Raw genomic sequence first — 18,972 nt, forward strand, 5'->3', positions numbered from 1 at the left:
ACACCCACTATTCCCGCTTCCGGTTCAAACACGGCGTGACCGCGCAGCCTGGGTCTCCCGAGGAAGAAGTCAGGGTCATCACCCGGGAGCGGTGACCATCTGCTCATGCGCGCCGACCCCCGCACGCTCTGCGCTCCCTGCGCTCGCTCGCCTCAAAAACATTCGCCTCGTCTGAGCAAACGCGCCTGCGCGTTGCCCGCCAGTGGCGTGCGACCTTGCGCTCGCCGCCCGCCCCCTGGCCCAGGCCGCGGCGCCTGCATCCCACCTCCTCGCCACTTTCGGCCCCACCCCTCCTAATATGAGGACGGAAGTGACGACAGTTCCGAGGGGAACGGAGGCGGGTTTCATTTCGGCGCCTTTCTTTCTCCGGCGGAAGCGATTGGCGGACGCGGGGCGAAAGAGGCGGGACAAATTGCCGCGGGTTCAGTGCCGCCACTGGAACCGGGAGATGCGGCGCAAGAGCTGTCGCTGTGTTGGCTTTTACCTGAATCTCGTCTCCTGTGGCGGTTCCTGTGGCGGCTTCGGTCATGCTATTACCTTCAGACATAGCGCGGCTGGTACTGGGTAAGCGCGGACGCGGGAAGGACGGGTAGTGGACCCGGCTGAGCAGGACGGAACGACCTTTGGGGCCAAAGGTTCTCCCCGGGGTGGGGAAGCTCTGGGGTTCTGCCTTCCCGCATGCAGGTCGAGACCTGCGGCGGTTCTCCCTTGAGCCGGGCGCTCGGGCAGCGTAAGCCTCTTTGTGTGCGGATGCTGCGCTTTTCGGAGGCTGCGTGGCGAGGGGAGGGCCGAGGAGAAGCGCGGGGCGGAACACCTGAGGCCCGGGTTCGGAGGGGGAGCCAGGCCTGCAAGCCTCGTCGGGACCCCCGGAAGGAGACTTGTCAGAGCTGGGACCAGATTAGGGAACACGAGGACGTCCCCGGGCCGGCCAGTCTCGTACAGAGACCTTGGCGACGTCCTTCTCATGACTCGCCCCGATAACGACGAATTTGGGGGCGAACGTGATCTTCCCTGTCCATCCTTCGCCTTCCCTCCCCGAAGTGACTGGTCCAGCGTAGGAGGTCTGAAATGCCAGCTGCATGTTGTAAAACAGCAGCAATTCCTCATCTTTCGACCGGCCAGAAATTTCACGGAGGAAAGAAAATACCTTCCAGTTGAACGTGTGCTAGTCCTACTGGTTCGTTTTTCCTCCATTTGAGGACGGTTGGTGTCACGGGCTTGTTGTCAGGGCGTATTGTCTGTGTGGGGAAACGGGTTTTGTGGTTGTGTGTCCCCGGGAAGAATCGAGAGGGTCGTGCTGCTGGGAGCGAGACCCTTAGGAAGCTCAGACCCCGAGCCAGCGGTTTGCAGACCTCTTACGCGACACCTCTGAAAGTAAATGGTAAACATCTCTGATGAAACTTCCCGTAGTGTCCGCAGGATTTACTGTCGTTACCCTATTGTTAGAAAGATCCCATTTGTCGTCTTTTTTAAATACTCAGCCCTGTCGGGAAAACTGACCTTTGTGCTCGGGGCTTTTGGTGAGCACATTTTGCAGGAAACAGGAGAGGGTAACGGTTGCACAGTCCCTTTTTAGAAAAACTTAAGGACTTAAGTTTTAATTAATATTTTGTTAATGTGTGGTTAATCTTTTGCCTGCTTTATCAGAACTGAATTATCAATAGTTAATCTATATCTGTGAGAAGAAGCTGTCTTGTAATTGTTACATTTATTGGGACAATATCGAAACCAATTTAAAGTAGACTTTCATACTGTTCAGGATAACATTGGCGTACTTTTTTTTCCCTCCAGGTATATCTTTTAAGGATTTTTGAGTTTTAGCAGTTTGGTAATCCACTCCAGTTTCAGTAACTATAGTCTTTAACGGGTTTTCTCACCTTGGCCCTATTGACATTTGGGGCCAGGTAATGATATATTATGGGGAGCTGTCCTGTGCATTGTGAGATGTTTAGCAGCATCCCTGGCATCTATCCATTAGATGTCAGTAAGACCCCACTCCCACTCCCACCCCCACCCCTTATGACAGGAAAAGAAATGTCTACAGATATTGCCAGTGTGTTCCCTGGAGGGCAAAATCATCCCCAGTTAATAACAACTGATCTTAGAGCAATATGATTTTCTAACTGGAATAATTCACACCAAATTGTATCCTCCACAAACCAGCTGCTCTGCTTGACTTCTACTTTTTTAATGGATAAAAATTCCAAATTCATTGTTTCTTACACTAAAAATTCTTTGTCATTCATATTCCATTTTAATTGCCACCAATCATACTTAATATACCCCCCCCATGCCTTCTATGGGACTTCTGTCGTGGCTTCTGATATAGTTGTGCTATTGATATTTACTGTTAAAAAAATCTTCCTGAAGCGTTCATACTACACGTATTCTAAAAGAAAAAATTGCAGTTACCAAAATTTCAAGTTATGCAAAAGAATACATGATACAAAAAAAGAAAATCTCCCCACATTCTTACTCTTATTTAATATTATGTCTTGAAGCTCATATCAGCACACAGAGTTCTATAATTCCAAAACTTCGAGGCTTAAAATTGTAACAATTATTTTGTCCTGATTCTTCATTCAGTACCCTCTCCCTATCTTCACCTCTCTTTTTATTGACTCCTTTTCTTCATAATGTTCTTTAAAGAAATCTTTGGGTGCTTAGTATCAAACCCTGCTAAATGCTAAGAATAGAGAAGTAGTTCCCCTTAGAGTTTACTTAATTAGGTTTCCTTATGCTCAGGCATGTGCCCCTCCCACACACACAAACCCGAAAATACCTTACTGAGACCTCATCACACAGTCTGTGTAACGCTCTGTGTCACCCTTTTACAAATCAAAAAATGAACTCTACTTCCCGCCTGCCTTTCATTCCTCAACATACCATACTGACTTGAACCTCACTACATGTAACCAGCCCTTGCTCCTCAGCTACATCCAGCTGTTGTCTCGCTGGAATTTCTGTAAATATTCTACAGGCCAAAATACATCAAAGTGTTGCTTATTACCCTTGGGACACCACTTCGGTTTTCTCAGTATGTTGTACAAGGTGTTCTGTGGAACTGATCCTGCCCGCCTCTCCTGCTTGATCTCAACTTTTCAATGTCTGCCCTGTGCTCCAGGCATACCAACTACTTGGAGTTTCTCCAAATAAAGTCCACACTCTTTAAAAACTTTTCTAACAGGTATAACTATTAATGTCTCCTTACGTGCTTCCCTTATTTACCATATTTTATTGTTGCTTGTGTTTACTTATTTTTGTGAAATATACATGACATAAATATATACAATATTTTAGCCATTTTTAAGTGTACAGTTCTGTGGCATTAAGTACATTCATATCGCTCTCTAACCATCACCATCATCCACCTGTAGAACTTCATCTTCCCAAACTGAAACTTAACTTTTGTCCTCAATTTTCTTGATCCGGGATTAAGAAGACAGGCCTTGAAAGTTCTTGGAAGCCCCCAAAACTAAAGGTTTATGTCAGGTGGGGCATTCTTATGAATGAAGGGGCGAGAATATTTTTTGGATTTCTAAATAGGTTTGTTCTTTCTGTGTGAGTCAAAATCCATTCAGGAAGACTGAAACCAATCTGCGTATTTAACGTGGAGGGATCTAATGAGGGAATTGGTTACACTGGTGATAGAAAAACTAAGAAGACAAGCTGCGTATGTGAGCCAACTCAGAGGGTAGCAACAGCAGGAAGCCCCTGTGATAATCAGGTGGACTAGGAGAAATGAAGCAGTCCAGAGGCTGGGTTTTCCTCTCTGTGGAAGATGGAAGGTAGACTTTTCTGGTGAGGGACCGGTAGTCACAGAGGAGAATCTACTAAGGCAAAGAGGGAATGGGAGGAAAACAACATGGCTTCTTCCAACTGCCCTCCAGTCTCCCACCAGTGCTTCCCATTGTTTGAGCACAGTCAGAAGCCAGCTGACAAGGAGCCTAAGAAACATTGCCTGCGTGGGGTCAGGTTTCCTATCATACAGCTCAGAGCAAGAGAGAGAGAGGAAGAAGAAATTTGAAGACAAACAGAATCAGAATTGACACACCTGAAAGGTCACAGAGCCACTGATCATATTCACCTTTATTTCACTAAGATATTATAAATTTAGTAAATATATATAGAAGTGCAACTCTGATCATAACATTTTTTTTCCTTATTGCATATCTGTCATTTAGTCAGATTGTTACTCTGTTTTCTGTTATTCAGATTGTGTTTATATCCTATTAATTATGCATAAAAATGTCATTGATGACATTTACAGCTTTTTTGGATCCTTACCCATTCTGTCTTTTCAGTTGTATCTCCAGCTGTTCTCCATCATATACATTGTGCTTTCTCCAAACTGGGCACGTTCCCTGAACATGCTCTCCATGTATGCTTTTCACAAGCTTTTTTTGGATTCCCCAACCATCCTTCAAGACTCATCTCTTCTTTGCAACATTCATAATTTTCCCCAAGTTGGTAATACTTTCTCAAGTCCCTCTCCTGTAAAATTAAGTCCTACTGTCTTAGCAGCCTTGCTTTGCATTAGTTACTTCCATATGTATCTTCTGGGTCCGTTTAGATAACTTCTTCATAGAAAGAAACTTTGTTATTTGTGGATCTAGTAATAATAAGGCACTGTAAGTCTTCCCAAGAATTGCTTACATTTTTAAATAATAAATAATTCAAAAATTCCTGGGAAATTATTAGAATATGTAAAGGAGATATTTTCAGGTAGGGGGATTTGATATTTCTTGCTTTCTTCATCAGGCTCCATTCTCTTTAGTTTTTCCTCTCCATAAATTAGAAGAAGAGAAGGCAGATTCTTGGCATCTCAGTTCCTAAAATTTGAAAACTCTAGATATAGTTCGGATTTTATCTTTACTTCTCTTTTCCAGTTGTATTTCCCCTTCAGTCTATTTAATTTGTTACTCAACAATAGGCAGAGGACAATATTAAGAAAAAAGGAAACTCAGGCATGCTTTCTTACCCATTTGTACATCTTTGTCAGTAAGTTTACACAAAGGATAGTTATTTTATTCTGAAGTTTTTAGGAGTAAAAAGAAACAATCACTAATGCTAATTGAAGAGTAATTATTTGCATTATAATAAGAGATCATTGCGCCCTGCTTCATATTTTCATTGTAAAATTTGATATTTGGAATAATTTATAGCTAAAACTTCCCCTATTATTCTGATAGAGGATTGATTACAATCAAGTACTTAAGAATGATAAATAAGATTTTTATAAGCAAATAAGTAGTTAACTGTATATTGATAGTTAATATTGAAGTACTCTATTACTTTACAGCATTGTTTTGGAACTCGTAGGACAAAAGTAAAACAAAATACATCAAGTCTAATCTAAAATATGAACTCGGGCACCTGGGTGGTTCAGTCGGTTAAGTATCGGACTCTTGATCCCAGCTCAGCTCTTGATCTTAGGATTGTGAATTCAAGCTGCTCATTGGGTGCCACATTGGGCATGGAGCCTACTTAAAAAATAAATAAAATAAAAAATAAAAACGGGGGCACCTGGGTGGGGCAGTCAGTTAAGCATCTGACTTTTGGTTTTGGCCCAGGTCATGATCTCAGGGTCCTGAAATTAAGCCTCATGTGGGGCTCTGCTTGGACTGTGCTGGAGATTGTGTACGCCTATCCCTTTGCCCCTCTCACTTTGCTCTTGCTCTCTCAAATAAATAAATCTTTAAAAAATAATAAAATGGGAACTCTAGATTGCCCAAAAGTGGGCATGTTTTTTTCGTTTTGTTTTTTAAAAATTTGTGGGCTTTTTTTTTTTTTTTTTAAAGAATTTATTTTTAATTTCTACACCCAACATGGGACTCCTTCTTAAAATCCTGAGATCAAGAATTTCACATTCCACCGATTGAGCCAGCCAGGTGCCCCTGAAGAATTGGGTTTTTTTCATCTGAAGCAGTCATCAGCCTGGATGGTATATTCTGATTCCACCATCCAAAACACATTGGTCTAGAATAATTCACCCCACTATTAGGACCACTTGGGTTGTGTGATTTCAGGATGTTGTGGGGATTTCGGGTTTTTTTCCTTTTCATGTAACCAGCTGTAGATCCTGGAAAAACCATTTAATGTCTTCCATACTCAGTTTTCCTCTTCTGCAAATTGAGGAAGTCCAAGGTGCATCTCAGGTCTAAATTTTCTGATTGCCCGATAAATCTGCTCGCGAGAGGCACTTGTTAATGTCTCTGGGAGGGCTCCTGGGGCCCTGCAGCCTAGCAAGAAAATGAAGCTCACATACTGACGGGCCACCTAATGACTTAATAGGCTTTGATGTGGGCGGCTAGGTTTTAATTTTCTCTTAAAGCACATTCCCTGGGGTAAGGTGTACTTTGCAGTGAAATAATAATAACCACATCAGATATTTCAATTGCTAGAGGATACCTCATTTAGAAATCAGGTTAAATCCTATTCCTTTGATAGTTTTTACTATCAGAATAAAATAAAAGCCTTCAAAGGAATGTTTATACTTGGGGTTTAAATCTGTTGCAATGTCAGAAGTATCTAAGAGTTAAGCATTTGTAAATATTTAAAACAGTGAAATAACAAATACTAATACTAATCTCTGTTAACTTTAGTAGAAGCCAACAGGAACTAGCAAATTCCCTAGGAACACTTTCAGTATAAACTTAATCCTATGGTCACGTCTAATAACTCACATTATAAGAGTTGGGGGAAATGTGTAATTTGCCTATACAAGCACATAATCAACTCTATCCGTGGGAAAATGGATCATGTGGAGAATGCTGAAGTCTTTCTCCTCTCTTACAAACTGATTACACTGCTACCAGACAGAAACCAGGCTGCAGAATAAAGTAAGCCATTCTGCCTGAATTTCCAGGATTTAACTACCCACACCCCTGCACACATGCATGATAGCTTTACACGTTACTCTAACTTTCTAGGATTATGGACCAGAGATATTTAATCTTTTATTCACTTCTTTCTTAATCTTCTCAAGGATCCAGAAAAGTAGCAGTTGCTTGCTCTATGATACGATGGTAGAAACCAAGGTCCAAGAGGTTATGTATGTGCTGTAAACTGCTTTTCCTTCAAATGCCAAAGAATACTAAAGAAAGACAGTCCTTGATCATAGATTTTTATTCATTTGTTCATTTTCCTTTTGTCCATTCATTTATTCTTTTGTCCATTTATTCAGGAACTTGTTCTGTTTTTAACATACCCTACTCTAAGGAAAGCTTCCTAGAAATCCATCCCACCCACCCCCTTTTTTTGCTTTATTTTATTGTATATATATACTTTATTCATGCATTCACGACTTGATGGATATTTGGGTTTTATATAACTTATTTAAACTTACAAATGTTTGCTATCTTGCTTACAAGTTTTTGTGGGGACATGTTTCATTTCATTTGAGTAGATAACTGAGAAGTAGGATTGCTAAATTACGTTTAAATCTACTATCTCAGGGTGCCTGGCTGGCTCAGTTGTTAGAGCATGGGACTCTTGATCTTGGGGTCATGAGTTCAGGCCCCTCATTGGTCATAGGCTTACTTAATTTAAAAAGTTTTAAAAAAATGAATCTATCTTGCTGTTGTTTTCTGTTTGTCCCATTTGTTTCTTGCTCTTTTTTCCCTACATTCTACTGAATCATTTTTAGTATTTCATTTTGTCTCCACTATTGGTTTATTACCTTTAGCTCTTTGTTTTATTTTTCTAAAAAGTAAAGCAGAATTCAAGTCTAATCTAAAATGGGAACTCTAGATTGCCCAAAGTTGGGCATGTTTTTAAGAGCAGAAGATAAATATCTTAGACATTGCTATTTTGAGATGCATTATAATTTTTAAACACTTTATAAAAGTAATCTAGCCTTTAACAAAGCCTTTTCTCAAGTGTATGTTAAAGTGTAATGTCTTATGATAAACCTTAAGCTGTCTGATCTGTGATAATTCCTTGGCCAGGATAGCTAGCACTGATTACCATATTTTTTCTGAGAAAGGTTAATTCTGTCACTACATTCTGTCTAGGGTGGTTTCTCAACCTTATTTCACTATTACACCCTTAAGGAGTATTTTTAGACTTTTTCCCCCTGACCTCTCACATGATACTTTAATGTCACAAATACACTGTTCATAAATTGTATGTACATCTGTGATTTATGCATTAAAAGGGTGGTCTTTGTTCCCTTGCCTCTCCTATACCAATTTTCATCCCCTTACTGCTATGTTATTTTTGAGAATGTTTGGTCTACAGAAAAGCAAATCCACATTAGAAATTTGATTTCACAGCACCACCTGTTAGAAGACTCAAGTGGCTGTGAATACATCTGGGGTGCTTAGTACTTTTGAAACTCTCCCATGAAAAGAAATTGTTTATCTTTGGTTTAAATTTTGACATATAAAAAGCTCCAGCTGCCCTGCTTCCAAAGTGACTCCAGTGGTTCATATACATTTTAGATTTCTATAATCGTGAAATCCTAGTAGCAGCTGACTTATTCCAAATAATGTAACTGTTAAAAAGCAAACCATCATGAAAAAGATTTCTTTTTAGCTGGCTATAGAATGATAAGGGTTTATATTGGCTATTTGTAAAAAATAAAGGGGGGAAATAGCAGTCTATCTTTGATCTAATCTCATATTTGAGATGATTTCACATCTTCAATGATGGAGATACTGAAGTACTAGTATATGAGATAAAAGATATATTTTGGTTTCTAAATGTCTTCCCCTACTCCAAAGGACAATGTCTTTGGGGTTTTATTTGTATATTTCTTTGTTTCTCTCTAGCATTAGTTAGCAAGCTGTTGGAAAACTGATTCATCAACTATAAGTAGAAAGTGGTGAGTTGGTTTCCAGATCCCAGCTAGGGCATTTCCTAAAATGGGATGACAATTTTCTTGCCTTTTCCTTTTATAATCTTCATATATAATGACTTCATAGGCACTCTGATTAGCTTTTTGACTTGGAGGGCCTGGTTAAAGATACAGTTCCAGGTGGAAAGAGTAGAATTATAATTTTAAAGACAGAAGAGACCTAAATAATTGCTTTAGTAGTTAAATACTTGAGTATTATACCGGCCCTGAGGTAAGTCTACTACAAAGGTAGGCATAAGGGAATCTAGTATCTGATAAGAGGAGTATGGCACATACTGAGAGGATTCAAAAAAAGAGTCTCTGAAGAAGTGGTAGTTAACCGTAGACCTTGAAGAATGAGTTGGAATTCGCTGGGCCAAGAAGATAAGCTGGGAGGCAGCAGGAATGGAGTATACAGTGGTCTTGATATCAGAGCATTTGCAAATTTGCAGAACTGAAAGACCAGTTAGTCTGGGAGAGATAGAATGACATGATATAAGGCTAAAGAAGAAATTAGGATGCAAAACAAGTAGCACTTCATATAACATGTTAAGAAATTAGGATTACATTTTTTTCATTGAGGTACAATTCACATCCCACAACATGTAAAATTCAGTGGTTTTCAGCATATTCACAATATTCAGTATATTCACAATGTTTTGCAACCATCACCACAATGTTAATTCCAGAACATTTCCATCATCCTCAAAAGAAACGCCAGACCTGTTAATAGTCACTCCCATTTGGCCCCTTTGCCCAAACTCTGGCAACCACTAATTTATTTTTTGTTTTTATGGATTTCCTTTTTCTGGACCTTTCTTGTAAATGGAATTCTACAATTTGTGGCCTTTGATATCTGACTTCTAGGACTTTGTTTTCAAGATTCATTCATGTTGTAGCAAGTTCAAGTAGTTACTTCCTTTTCGTGGCTGAATAATTTCCCACTATGGATATTCCACATTTTGTCTGTTCATTGATGGACATTTGGGTTGTTTCCACTTTTTGGCTATTAAGAAAAATGCTATGAACATTCATGTCCAAGTCTTGTTTGGACATACTGTTTCAATTCTCTTAGGTACATACCTAAGAGTAGAATCACTTGGTCATGTGGTAATTCTATGTCTAATATTTCTGAGAACTTCCCAAGTGATTTTTCAGTGATTCTGCATCATTTTACATTCCTACCAACAATGTATGAGATGGCCAATTTCATCAGATCTTTGCCAGTACTATCTTTCTTAATTCTAGCTATCCTAGTGTGTATGAATTGATGTATCTCCTTGTGGTTTTGATTTTATATTTTCCTATTTACTAATGAAGTTGAGCCTCTTCTCATGTGCTTAGTGGTTCTTTACATATTCTGGATTCTAGTTCATTATCAGATAGATGACTTGCAAATATTCTCTTCCATTTTGTCCATCTTCTTTTTTTGAAGATTTTATTTATTTGAGAGAGAAAGAGAGAGATGAAGATAGCGACAGAGATAGGGACAGAGAGCATGAGCAGGGAGGAGAGGGAGAAGCAGGCTCCCCAACGAGGAGGGAGCGTGATACTGGCCATCCTAGGACCTGAGCCGAAGGCGGACACCTAACCAACTAAGCCACCCAGGTGCCCCTGTCCATCATCTTTTCACTTCCTTCATAGTATCCTTAGAAGCACAAATGTTTTTAATTTTGATGAAGTTCAGTTTATCTAATTTTTCATTGGTTGCTTGTTCTTTAGATGTCCTGAGAATCCATTACCTAATCCTACATCAAAAAGATTTATACCTGTGTTTTTTCTATGACTTTTACAGTCTTCACTCTTACATTTACATCTTTGATCTATTTTTAGTTAATTTTTATATTTGGTATGTGATGTAACTTCATTGTTTCGCATGTGGGTATCAGTTCTCCCAGCACCAGTTGTTGAAAAGACTACTATTTCTGCCACTGAGCTGACTTGGCACTATTTTTGAAAATTAATCGACCTATAAATATCTGGAATGTTAATTCTGTCCCATTGATCTGTATGTTTATCCCTATTCTAGCACTACATTACCTTGATTACTATTTCTTTGTAGTATGTTTTGAAGTGGGTAGGTGTAAGTGTACCAACTATTTCATTTTCAAGATTGTTTTAACTACTCTGGGTCCCTTGTATTTCCCTGTGGATGTTAAGATCAGTTTGTTAATTTCTGCACAAAAGGCAACTAAGATTTTGATACGGATTGTGTTGAATCTAAGAGTATTGACATCTGAATAACATTAACTCTTCTAATCCATAAACAAGAGAGATCCGTCCATTTATTTAGTCTTTAATATCTTTCAGTAATATTTCTAGTTTTTAGCAAGATCATACACTTCCTTTGTTAAACTTATTCCTAGGTATTTTCTTTTTTGATGCTATTATTAAATGAAATCGGTTTTTTAAATTTCATTTTTGGTTCATTGCAAGTATATAGAAATGCAGCTGATTTTTGTATATTCATCTTGTATCCTGAAGCCTTACTGAAGTCATTTATTGACTTTAATAGTTTTCTTTCTGTACATGGATTCCTTAGAATTTTCTATTTAGGTCATCATGTCATCTGCAAATGAGGACATTTGATTTTTTTTCCTTTCCACTGTGGATGCTTTTTACTTTAGCTTCTTTCCTAATTGTCCAGACTAGAACTTCTAGTACAGGGTTGCATAGAAATGGCAAGAGCAGGCATGGTCTTGTGCCTGCTCTTATGGGCAAAGCTTTGACTCTTTAACCTTGGAGTATTATGTTAGCTGTGGGATTTTCATAAATGCCTTTATCAGGTTGAAGAAATTCCCTTATATTCCTATATTTTTATCATGAAAAGGTGTTGGATTTTGTCAAATGGTTTTTCTACATCTGTTGAGATGATAACACGGTTTTACCTTTATTCTATTAATATAATGTATTGGGCCGACTTTACTTTGTGAATAGAGTGTATTACATTGATTTATTTTGTTTTATTGAACCAGTCTTGCATTTCTGGCACAATTGCTCTTGGTCATGTTCATGTATAGTCGTGTTCAAATGTTAATGAATCTGGTTTGCTAGTATTTTGTTGAGAATTGTTACATCTGCTTTTTCATAAGGGATATTCGTTTGTAGTTGTGATGTCTTTGGTTTTAGAATCAGACTATTTCTAGTATCAGCGATTGAAATGGGAAGGCTTCTCTCTCTTATTTTTTATTTTTTTTTTTTTTAAAGAGTTGGTGAAACTTCTTTCAGTGTTTGATAGAATTCACCAGTAAGGCCATTTAATCCTAGGCCACCTTTATGAAAAGAGTATTTATTACAGTTGAATCTCTACTTCTTTTAGGTGTATACAGATTTTCTGTATATTCTTGAGTCATTTTAGTTAATGTCTAAGAAGTATTTGTTTCACCTGGGCTCTCTAAATTGTTGGTATACTACTGTTCATAGTATCCTTTTATAATCTAATTTATTTAAGATTGATAGTAATGTCCTCTTTCATTCCTGAATTTAGGAATTTGAGTCTTCTTTTTTTGTCAGCCTCTCTAAATATTTGTCAATTTCTGTTGATCTTTTCAGAGAATCAATTTTTTGTTTCATGGATTTTTCTCTATTTTTTTAATTCTGTTTCATTTTTCTTCTCTATCATGATATCTTTTATTTTCTTCTGCTTTCTTTGGGTTTAGTTTGTTCTTCTAGTTTATAAAATGGAAGGCTAGGTTATTGGTGTGAAATCTTTCATCTTTGAAATAAATGTATTTACAGATATAAATATACCACTAAGCACTTGTTTAACTGCATCCCATAAGTTTTAGTATGTTGCATTTTGCTTTTGTTTATCTCAAAATATTTTCAGCTTTCCTTGTGTTTTCTTCTTTGACCCTTTGATTATTTAGGAGAGTGTTTAATTTACACATATTTGTGAGTTTCTTATTGACTTCTAATTTTAGTCTCCTATGGTCAGAGAGCATACTCTATATAATTTGTCTTTTTTAATTTATTGAGACTTTTTATGTCCTAATGTGTGGTTTATCCTGGAGGATGTTCACATGGACTGAGAACAATGTGTATTCTGCTATTGTTGGGTGGAGTACACTAGAAATGTCTGTTAGCTCTAACTGGTTTATAGTGTTCAAGCCTTCTCTTTCCTTATTGAGCTCTCTAGTCTGTTCATTATTGAAAATAGAGTGTTGAAGTCTGTAACTTTCATTGTTGAATTGTCTAGTTCTTGTTCCACTTCTGTTAGTTTCAGCTTCATGTTTTTTGGGGCCTTGGTTATTACATGCATATATGCGTGTAATTGTTATCTTTTTGATTGACTGAATATTTTATCATTATCTTTGTCTCTACTAACAATATTTGTCTTAATTTGTCTAATACTGGGGTAGCCTCTTCAGCTCTTAGTTACTGTATGAGTGGTATATCTTTTCCCATCCCTTTAATTTCAACCTGTTTGTGTGTTTGAATGTAAAGTGTGTGTGTTGTCAAGAGCATGTAGTTGGATCATATTTTTTATTCATTCTGTTCCTTTTTGTTTAATCCATTATCACTTAATGTAATTACTGATAAAGTGAGGGTTTTGCCTGCTATTCTGTTACCTGTAGTCTATATATATGTTATATTTACTTGTCCTGTTATTCTATTACTGCCTTTTTTATGTTAAATATTTCCAATTTACCATTTTAATTCTGTTTCCTTATTTTTTTTTCTTAATTTTTATTTTAGAGAGCCATGTGCATGTGAGCAGGGAGGGAGAGAGAGGGAGAGAGACAGACTCCTCAAGCAGACTCCCTGCTGAGCGCAGAGCCCTGTGTGGAGCTCTGTCCCAGGCTCCCAAGATCATGACCTAAGTCAAAAACAAGAGTGGAACACTTAACCAACTGAGCCGCCCAGGCGCCCCACCCCACTGATGTTTCCTTTATATTTTTTATTTTTGAGTTATTTTCTTAGTGATTGCTTGGAGGTTACAGATAACTTAAAACAGTCTTGTTTGGATTAATACCAACTTAATTTAAATAGTATATAAAAACTTTGCTCCTGCATAACTCCATCCTCTTCCCCCTTCTTTTTGCTTTTAAGGTCATATAAATTACATCTTCATCATTATATGTCACCAACCCAGATTTATACTTACTACTATATACAGTTGTCATTTTTTTTTAAGATTTTTTTTAATTTCTTTATTTGACAGAGATAGAGACAGCCAGCGAGAGAGGGAACACAAGCAGGGGGAGTGGGAGAGGAAGAAGCAGGCTCAGAGCAGAGGAGCCTGATGTGGGGCTCGATCCCATAACGCTGGGATCACGCCCTGAGCCGAAGGCAGACGCTCAACCGCTGTGCCACCCAGGCGCCCCTACAGTTGTCATTTAAAGCAGAGGGGAGTTACAAAGTAAATTATACTGTTTTGTGGTTACCTGTACAGTTACCTTTATTAGTGTTTTTTTTAAAACATGTATTTGTTTCACTGTTTAGTGTCCTTTAATTTTAGCCTAAAGGACTCCCTTTAATATATCTTAAAGGGCAAGTCTCCTAGCAACAATGTCTCTGGTTTTTGTTTCATTTTGTATTTTTAATCTCGGGATAGCTTAATGTCTCCTTTTGAAGGGGTTTTTCTGGTCTTGGTTGACTTGTTGTTGTTGTTGTTGTTGTTAGCACTCTGCCTCATCTCCCTGCTCGTGGCCTCCATGATTTCTAATGAGAAAAAACTGTTAATCTTACTGAGGATCCCTTGTGATGTGATGAACTGTTTCTCTCTGCTTTCCAAATTGTCTTTGTCTTTTGACAGTTTGATTATGAGGTGTCTAGGTATGGATCTTTCAGTGTATCCTACTTAGAATTTATTGAGCTTCCTGGAAGAATAATGTGTTTTCTAAAATTTTGGATGTTCAGGTGTTCCACAGGTCTCAAAGACTTAACTTTTTGTGATACTTTTTTTTGTTCCTTATGCTGGATAATCTCATTTGATCTGTGTTCAGGTTTACTAATTCTTTCATCTGCTGCCTCACATCTGCTGTTGAGTCCTGCTCAAGGGAATTTTTCATTTAATTGTTATACTTTTCAACTCTAGAATTTGGTTTTTTGTGTAATTTATTTTTATTTCTTTTTGATGAAACATTGCTCTCATAATTTTTTTTAGGTATTCAGGAGTTTTCTTTAGTGCTCCGAACTTATTTAAAACAGCTGATTTTGGGGATGCCCAGGTGAGGCAGTCGGTTAAGCATCTAACTCTTGGTTTCGCCTCAGGTCGTGATCTCAGAATCATGAGATTGAGCCCTGCATCAGGCTCCGTACTCAGTGCAGAGTCTGCTGAGTTTCTCCCTCCTTCTCCTTCTGCCCCTCCCCTCTATGCTCACGCTTGCTCCTCCTTTTTTTCTCTTTCTTTGTCTCTTTTTCTTCCTCTTTCTCTCCTTTTCTCTCAAATGAATCTTCAAAAAATGAAGTAGCTGATTTTTTTAAAGTTTTAATTCTTGGCTTCCTTACTGATGATTTCTACTGACTGCTTTTATTTGCACCTTGTATATGAAACATACTTTCTTATTTCTCTGCATGTCTCATAATTTTTTGCTTGGAATTAGACATTTTAAATAATAAAACATGACAACTCTTGTAATCAGATTCTCCAGCCTCCCTCATCTTTGTTATGACTGTTCTTTCAGCAGTTGCTGTGAACTGCTACCTGAACTAAATCTGTAAAATCTATATTCTTTGAGTTTATATTCTGTGATTGGACATTGATTTTTTTTTGTGTGTGGTTTTTTTTTTTTGTTTTGCTTTTTTTTTTTTTTTTTTTTTTTTTTTCCCCCCCCCCCCCCAATGCTAGGAGTCCATAAGTCTCCCATTGTTTGCCAAGGGGCTGTGTGTATGTTGGAGCGTGCTTCAACATTCAGCTAAGCAGTTAGCAACTCTGCCTTAGCCTTTACTTCCTGCTTACTCAGAGCCTTATTGGTCAGCCAGAGGTAAGGGATTAGGGGCCTTGTCAGATCTCTTCTGAGTATATGCACTGCCCTACACTTGCACATGTCCTTCTGATATCCCATGAGTATATCCTAGCTGCTCATACCCCAGCTTTTGTGTGTGTGTTTGTGTATTTTTGTTTGTTTGTTTAGCTTGTTTGTGCCGCTCTTCCTCGCTGTAGTGTTAAGCAATTCCTGCTGATAGTTTTAAACAAAAGTCTTAAAGGAGAAGTTTCTTTGCCCTTGGTAAATTCTGATTCAGTTCAAAGACAAGCTGTGCAAGTGGAGGTTTCCAGGTAATTTTCACACAGATCAAATTATGACAGTTTCTGGGAATGGGAATGAGTCTTTGGAAAAATTCCAGCCCTATCCGACCCCTCCATTGGCTGCTAGGCTGTTTGAAAATCAACAGCCCGCAATCACAGTTAAAACAAGTATACGACTCATCTGGGGAGATGAGCATGAGAATAGAGCAAGTTAAAATGCCACAGTGTTCATTATTACTGACATTCTTCTATTCTTAAATAAATGCTCCCAAGACTTCGATTACTTTCTGAGTTCTATAGAAGTTTTTCTTTTTTAAATAATTTTTGCCAGTGTTCTAATTGCTTTTATGTAGGAGAGGATTTTTGGAGGTCCTTACATTGTCATTCCAGCTGAAGCTGCTCAGAATTTAGAAGTTTAAACTGAGTACTATGGGAAGTGCTTGAAGGGCTTTACACAAGGGAGTTGATGAAGCACCTTAGTCCTGGAAGATGTGATTTTTTTTTTTCCCTCCAAATTCACAATGCTTATTTTAACCGAATGGAATAAGTACCTGGTCTCCTGATATCCTATCCAATGTTCTTTCTGTGCTATACTACTATTTTTAATGGTGGGTTTAGGTAAACCCCAATAATGATAAGAAACAAAAGAACAAGGATAGGCGGCTAGTCAAGACAAATGAAGTGTTCATATGTGTGCAAGTACCAAGCACTAATAAATAAGATTGTTCCATAAATGTCAGTTAGATAAAAATGCTCAAGCCGTTTAAAGTGTTTTGATTCTTTCTTTCCTTTCCTTCAAAGCACGTCTTTTGTTCATTTTTCTCTTAAACCATTAGGCAAATAAGTGAAATGTACAAGTAAATAGTAACATTGGGAGAATGTAATTTTTTGATAATCCAGTAAGTTACTTTTATAACCCTCTGCCAGCCTGGTCAGCATGGAGGTTATGGAGTAGAAGAACATTGATCATTTCTTTATTAGTTCTCCTGTTACGTATCATTACTTTAAGATTCGCTTGTAAGCATTACTGTGCATTAATTGTACTTGATCAAATACCATATGTTTTTAGTTTAGCTAGTTTTTTCCATCAAACAGCCATGTATTCTGTGAAGGCTACTTTGTACTGCAGCATAAACTAGTGGTTCTGGGCAAGGCTGCAGAAACCCAGCACATTCCACCTGAGGTTCCATTTGTGATATGAAACTGCATTTCTACACCATTTTGGCAAAAGTACAAAAGTTACTGGAATTACCTAACCTTCTGTTTTTCATTTAGGTTACTTACAACAGGAAAATCTCACTTCTACCTGCCAGACTTTTATTTTGGAAAGTTCAAATTTAAAAGAATATGCAGAACATTGTACAGATGAAGGTTTTATCCCAGCCTGCTTACTGGTGAGTGATCTGTTCCCTAAGGGAAGTATTTCCTCATTGACCAACATAAAAGACCACGAACAGCAGTCTTAACATCAGGTCATTAGCAATATCAAAATTGGTAGACATGTGATAGTATTCATACATGACTGGAAAGAGCTGAAGAAGGCCAGCTCTTCTTTTCACACTCTTATGCCAAAGCTGGCAACTTTGCTTCTAAGAATCAGTTTCAAAATGACACTCTAGGCAGCTCAGTCAGTTAAGCATCTGCCTTCGGCTCAAGTCATGATCCCGGGTCCTGGTATCAAGCCCTGCATCGGGCTCCCTGCTCAGTGGGGAGCCTGCTTCTTCCTCTGCCATTCCCCCCCACTGTGCTCTCTGGTGTGCACCCTCCCTCACTCTCTATTTCTCTCTCTGGCAAATGAATAAATACAATCTTTTTTTTAAAAAATCATATTCTCTTTTTTTTTTTTTTTAAGATTTCATTTATTCATTTGACAGAGACATCACAAGCAGGGGGAGCAGGAGAGGGAGAAGCAGGCTCCCTGCTGAGCAGAGAGCCCAGTGCGGGGCTCAATCGTAGGACCCCGGGATTTTGATCTGAGCCAAAGGCAGACACCTAACTGATTGAGCCCCCCAGGCTCCCTGACACTCTCATTTCTAATTAGTTCCACTACTACTTGTCTTGGGGCTGACTTGTTTTCTGCCTGCTATGGACTAAATATTTGTGTCCCTCCAAAATTCATAGGTTGAAACCCTAACCACCAGTGTGATGGTATTTAGAGGTGGGGCCTTTGGGAATTAATTAGGTTTAGATTAGGTTACGATGTTGGGCCCCTTGTGGTGTGATTTTTGCCTTTACAAGAGGTGGAAGAGCGATACCTTTCTCCTTGAAGAGGCGCAGAGGGGATGCTATGTGAGCACACAGCAAGAAGGGAGATGTCTAAAAGCCAGGAAGTTGGCCCTCACCAGGAACCATAAAAGGCCCCAAGAATGATATAGAACAGAAAGTCACAACCAATACAAACAAAGACTTTACTGGCAACATGGCATCATTGAAATCATATCTCTCAGTATTCAGTCTCAATGTGAATGGCTTAAATGCTCCCATAATATGCAACAGCGTTGCAGATTGGATAAAAAGACATGACCCATCCATTTGCTGTCTACAAGAGACTCATTTTGAACCCAAAGATACATTCAGACTGAAAGTAAAGGGATGGAGTACCATCTTTCATGCCAGTGGACCTCAAAAGAAAGCTGGAGTAGCAATTCTCATATCAGACAGATTGGATTTTAAACTGAAGACTATAGTTAGAGACACAGAAGGGCACTATATTACTCTTAAAGGAAGTATTCAACAAGTGGATATGACAATTATAAATATATATGCCCCCAACAGGGGAGCAGCAAGATACACAAGCCAACTCTTAACCGGAATAAAGAGACATATAGATAAAAATACGTTAATAGTAGGGGACCTCAACACTCCACTATCAGAAATAGACAGAACACCCATGCAAAAAATCAAAGAAACAAGGGCCTTTTTTTTTTTTTTTTAAGATTTT

At 38.5% G+C, this 18,972-nt stretch overlaps 1 protein-coding gene across 1 annotated transcript in view; it reads left to right on the forward strand.

The window, feature by feature from the left end:
* Positions 1–369: 369 nt before the first annotated feature.
* The window catches only part of LOC103662423 (protein NPAT), a 50,596-nt gene continuing 31,993 nt past the window's right edge, over positions 370–18,972 (forward strand). Inside the window, exons 1-2 of the mRNA XM_008690116.2 lie at positions 370–564; positions 17,307–17,425. Coding sequence (XP_008688338.1) covers positions 528–564; positions 17,307–17,425 — 156 coding nt within the window. The 5' untranslated portion in view covers positions 370–527. The remainder of the gene's footprint in view (positions 565–17,306; positions 17,426–18,972) is intronic.

This window comes from Ursus maritimus, unplaced genomic scaffold, assembly GCF_017311325.1.
Source record: "Ursus maritimus isolate PB19 unplaced genomic scaffold, ASM1731132v1 scaffold_16, whole genome shotgun sequence".
Classification (NCBI taxonomy): Eukaryota; Metazoa; Chordata; class Mammalia; order Carnivora; family Ursidae; genus Ursus; species Ursus maritimus.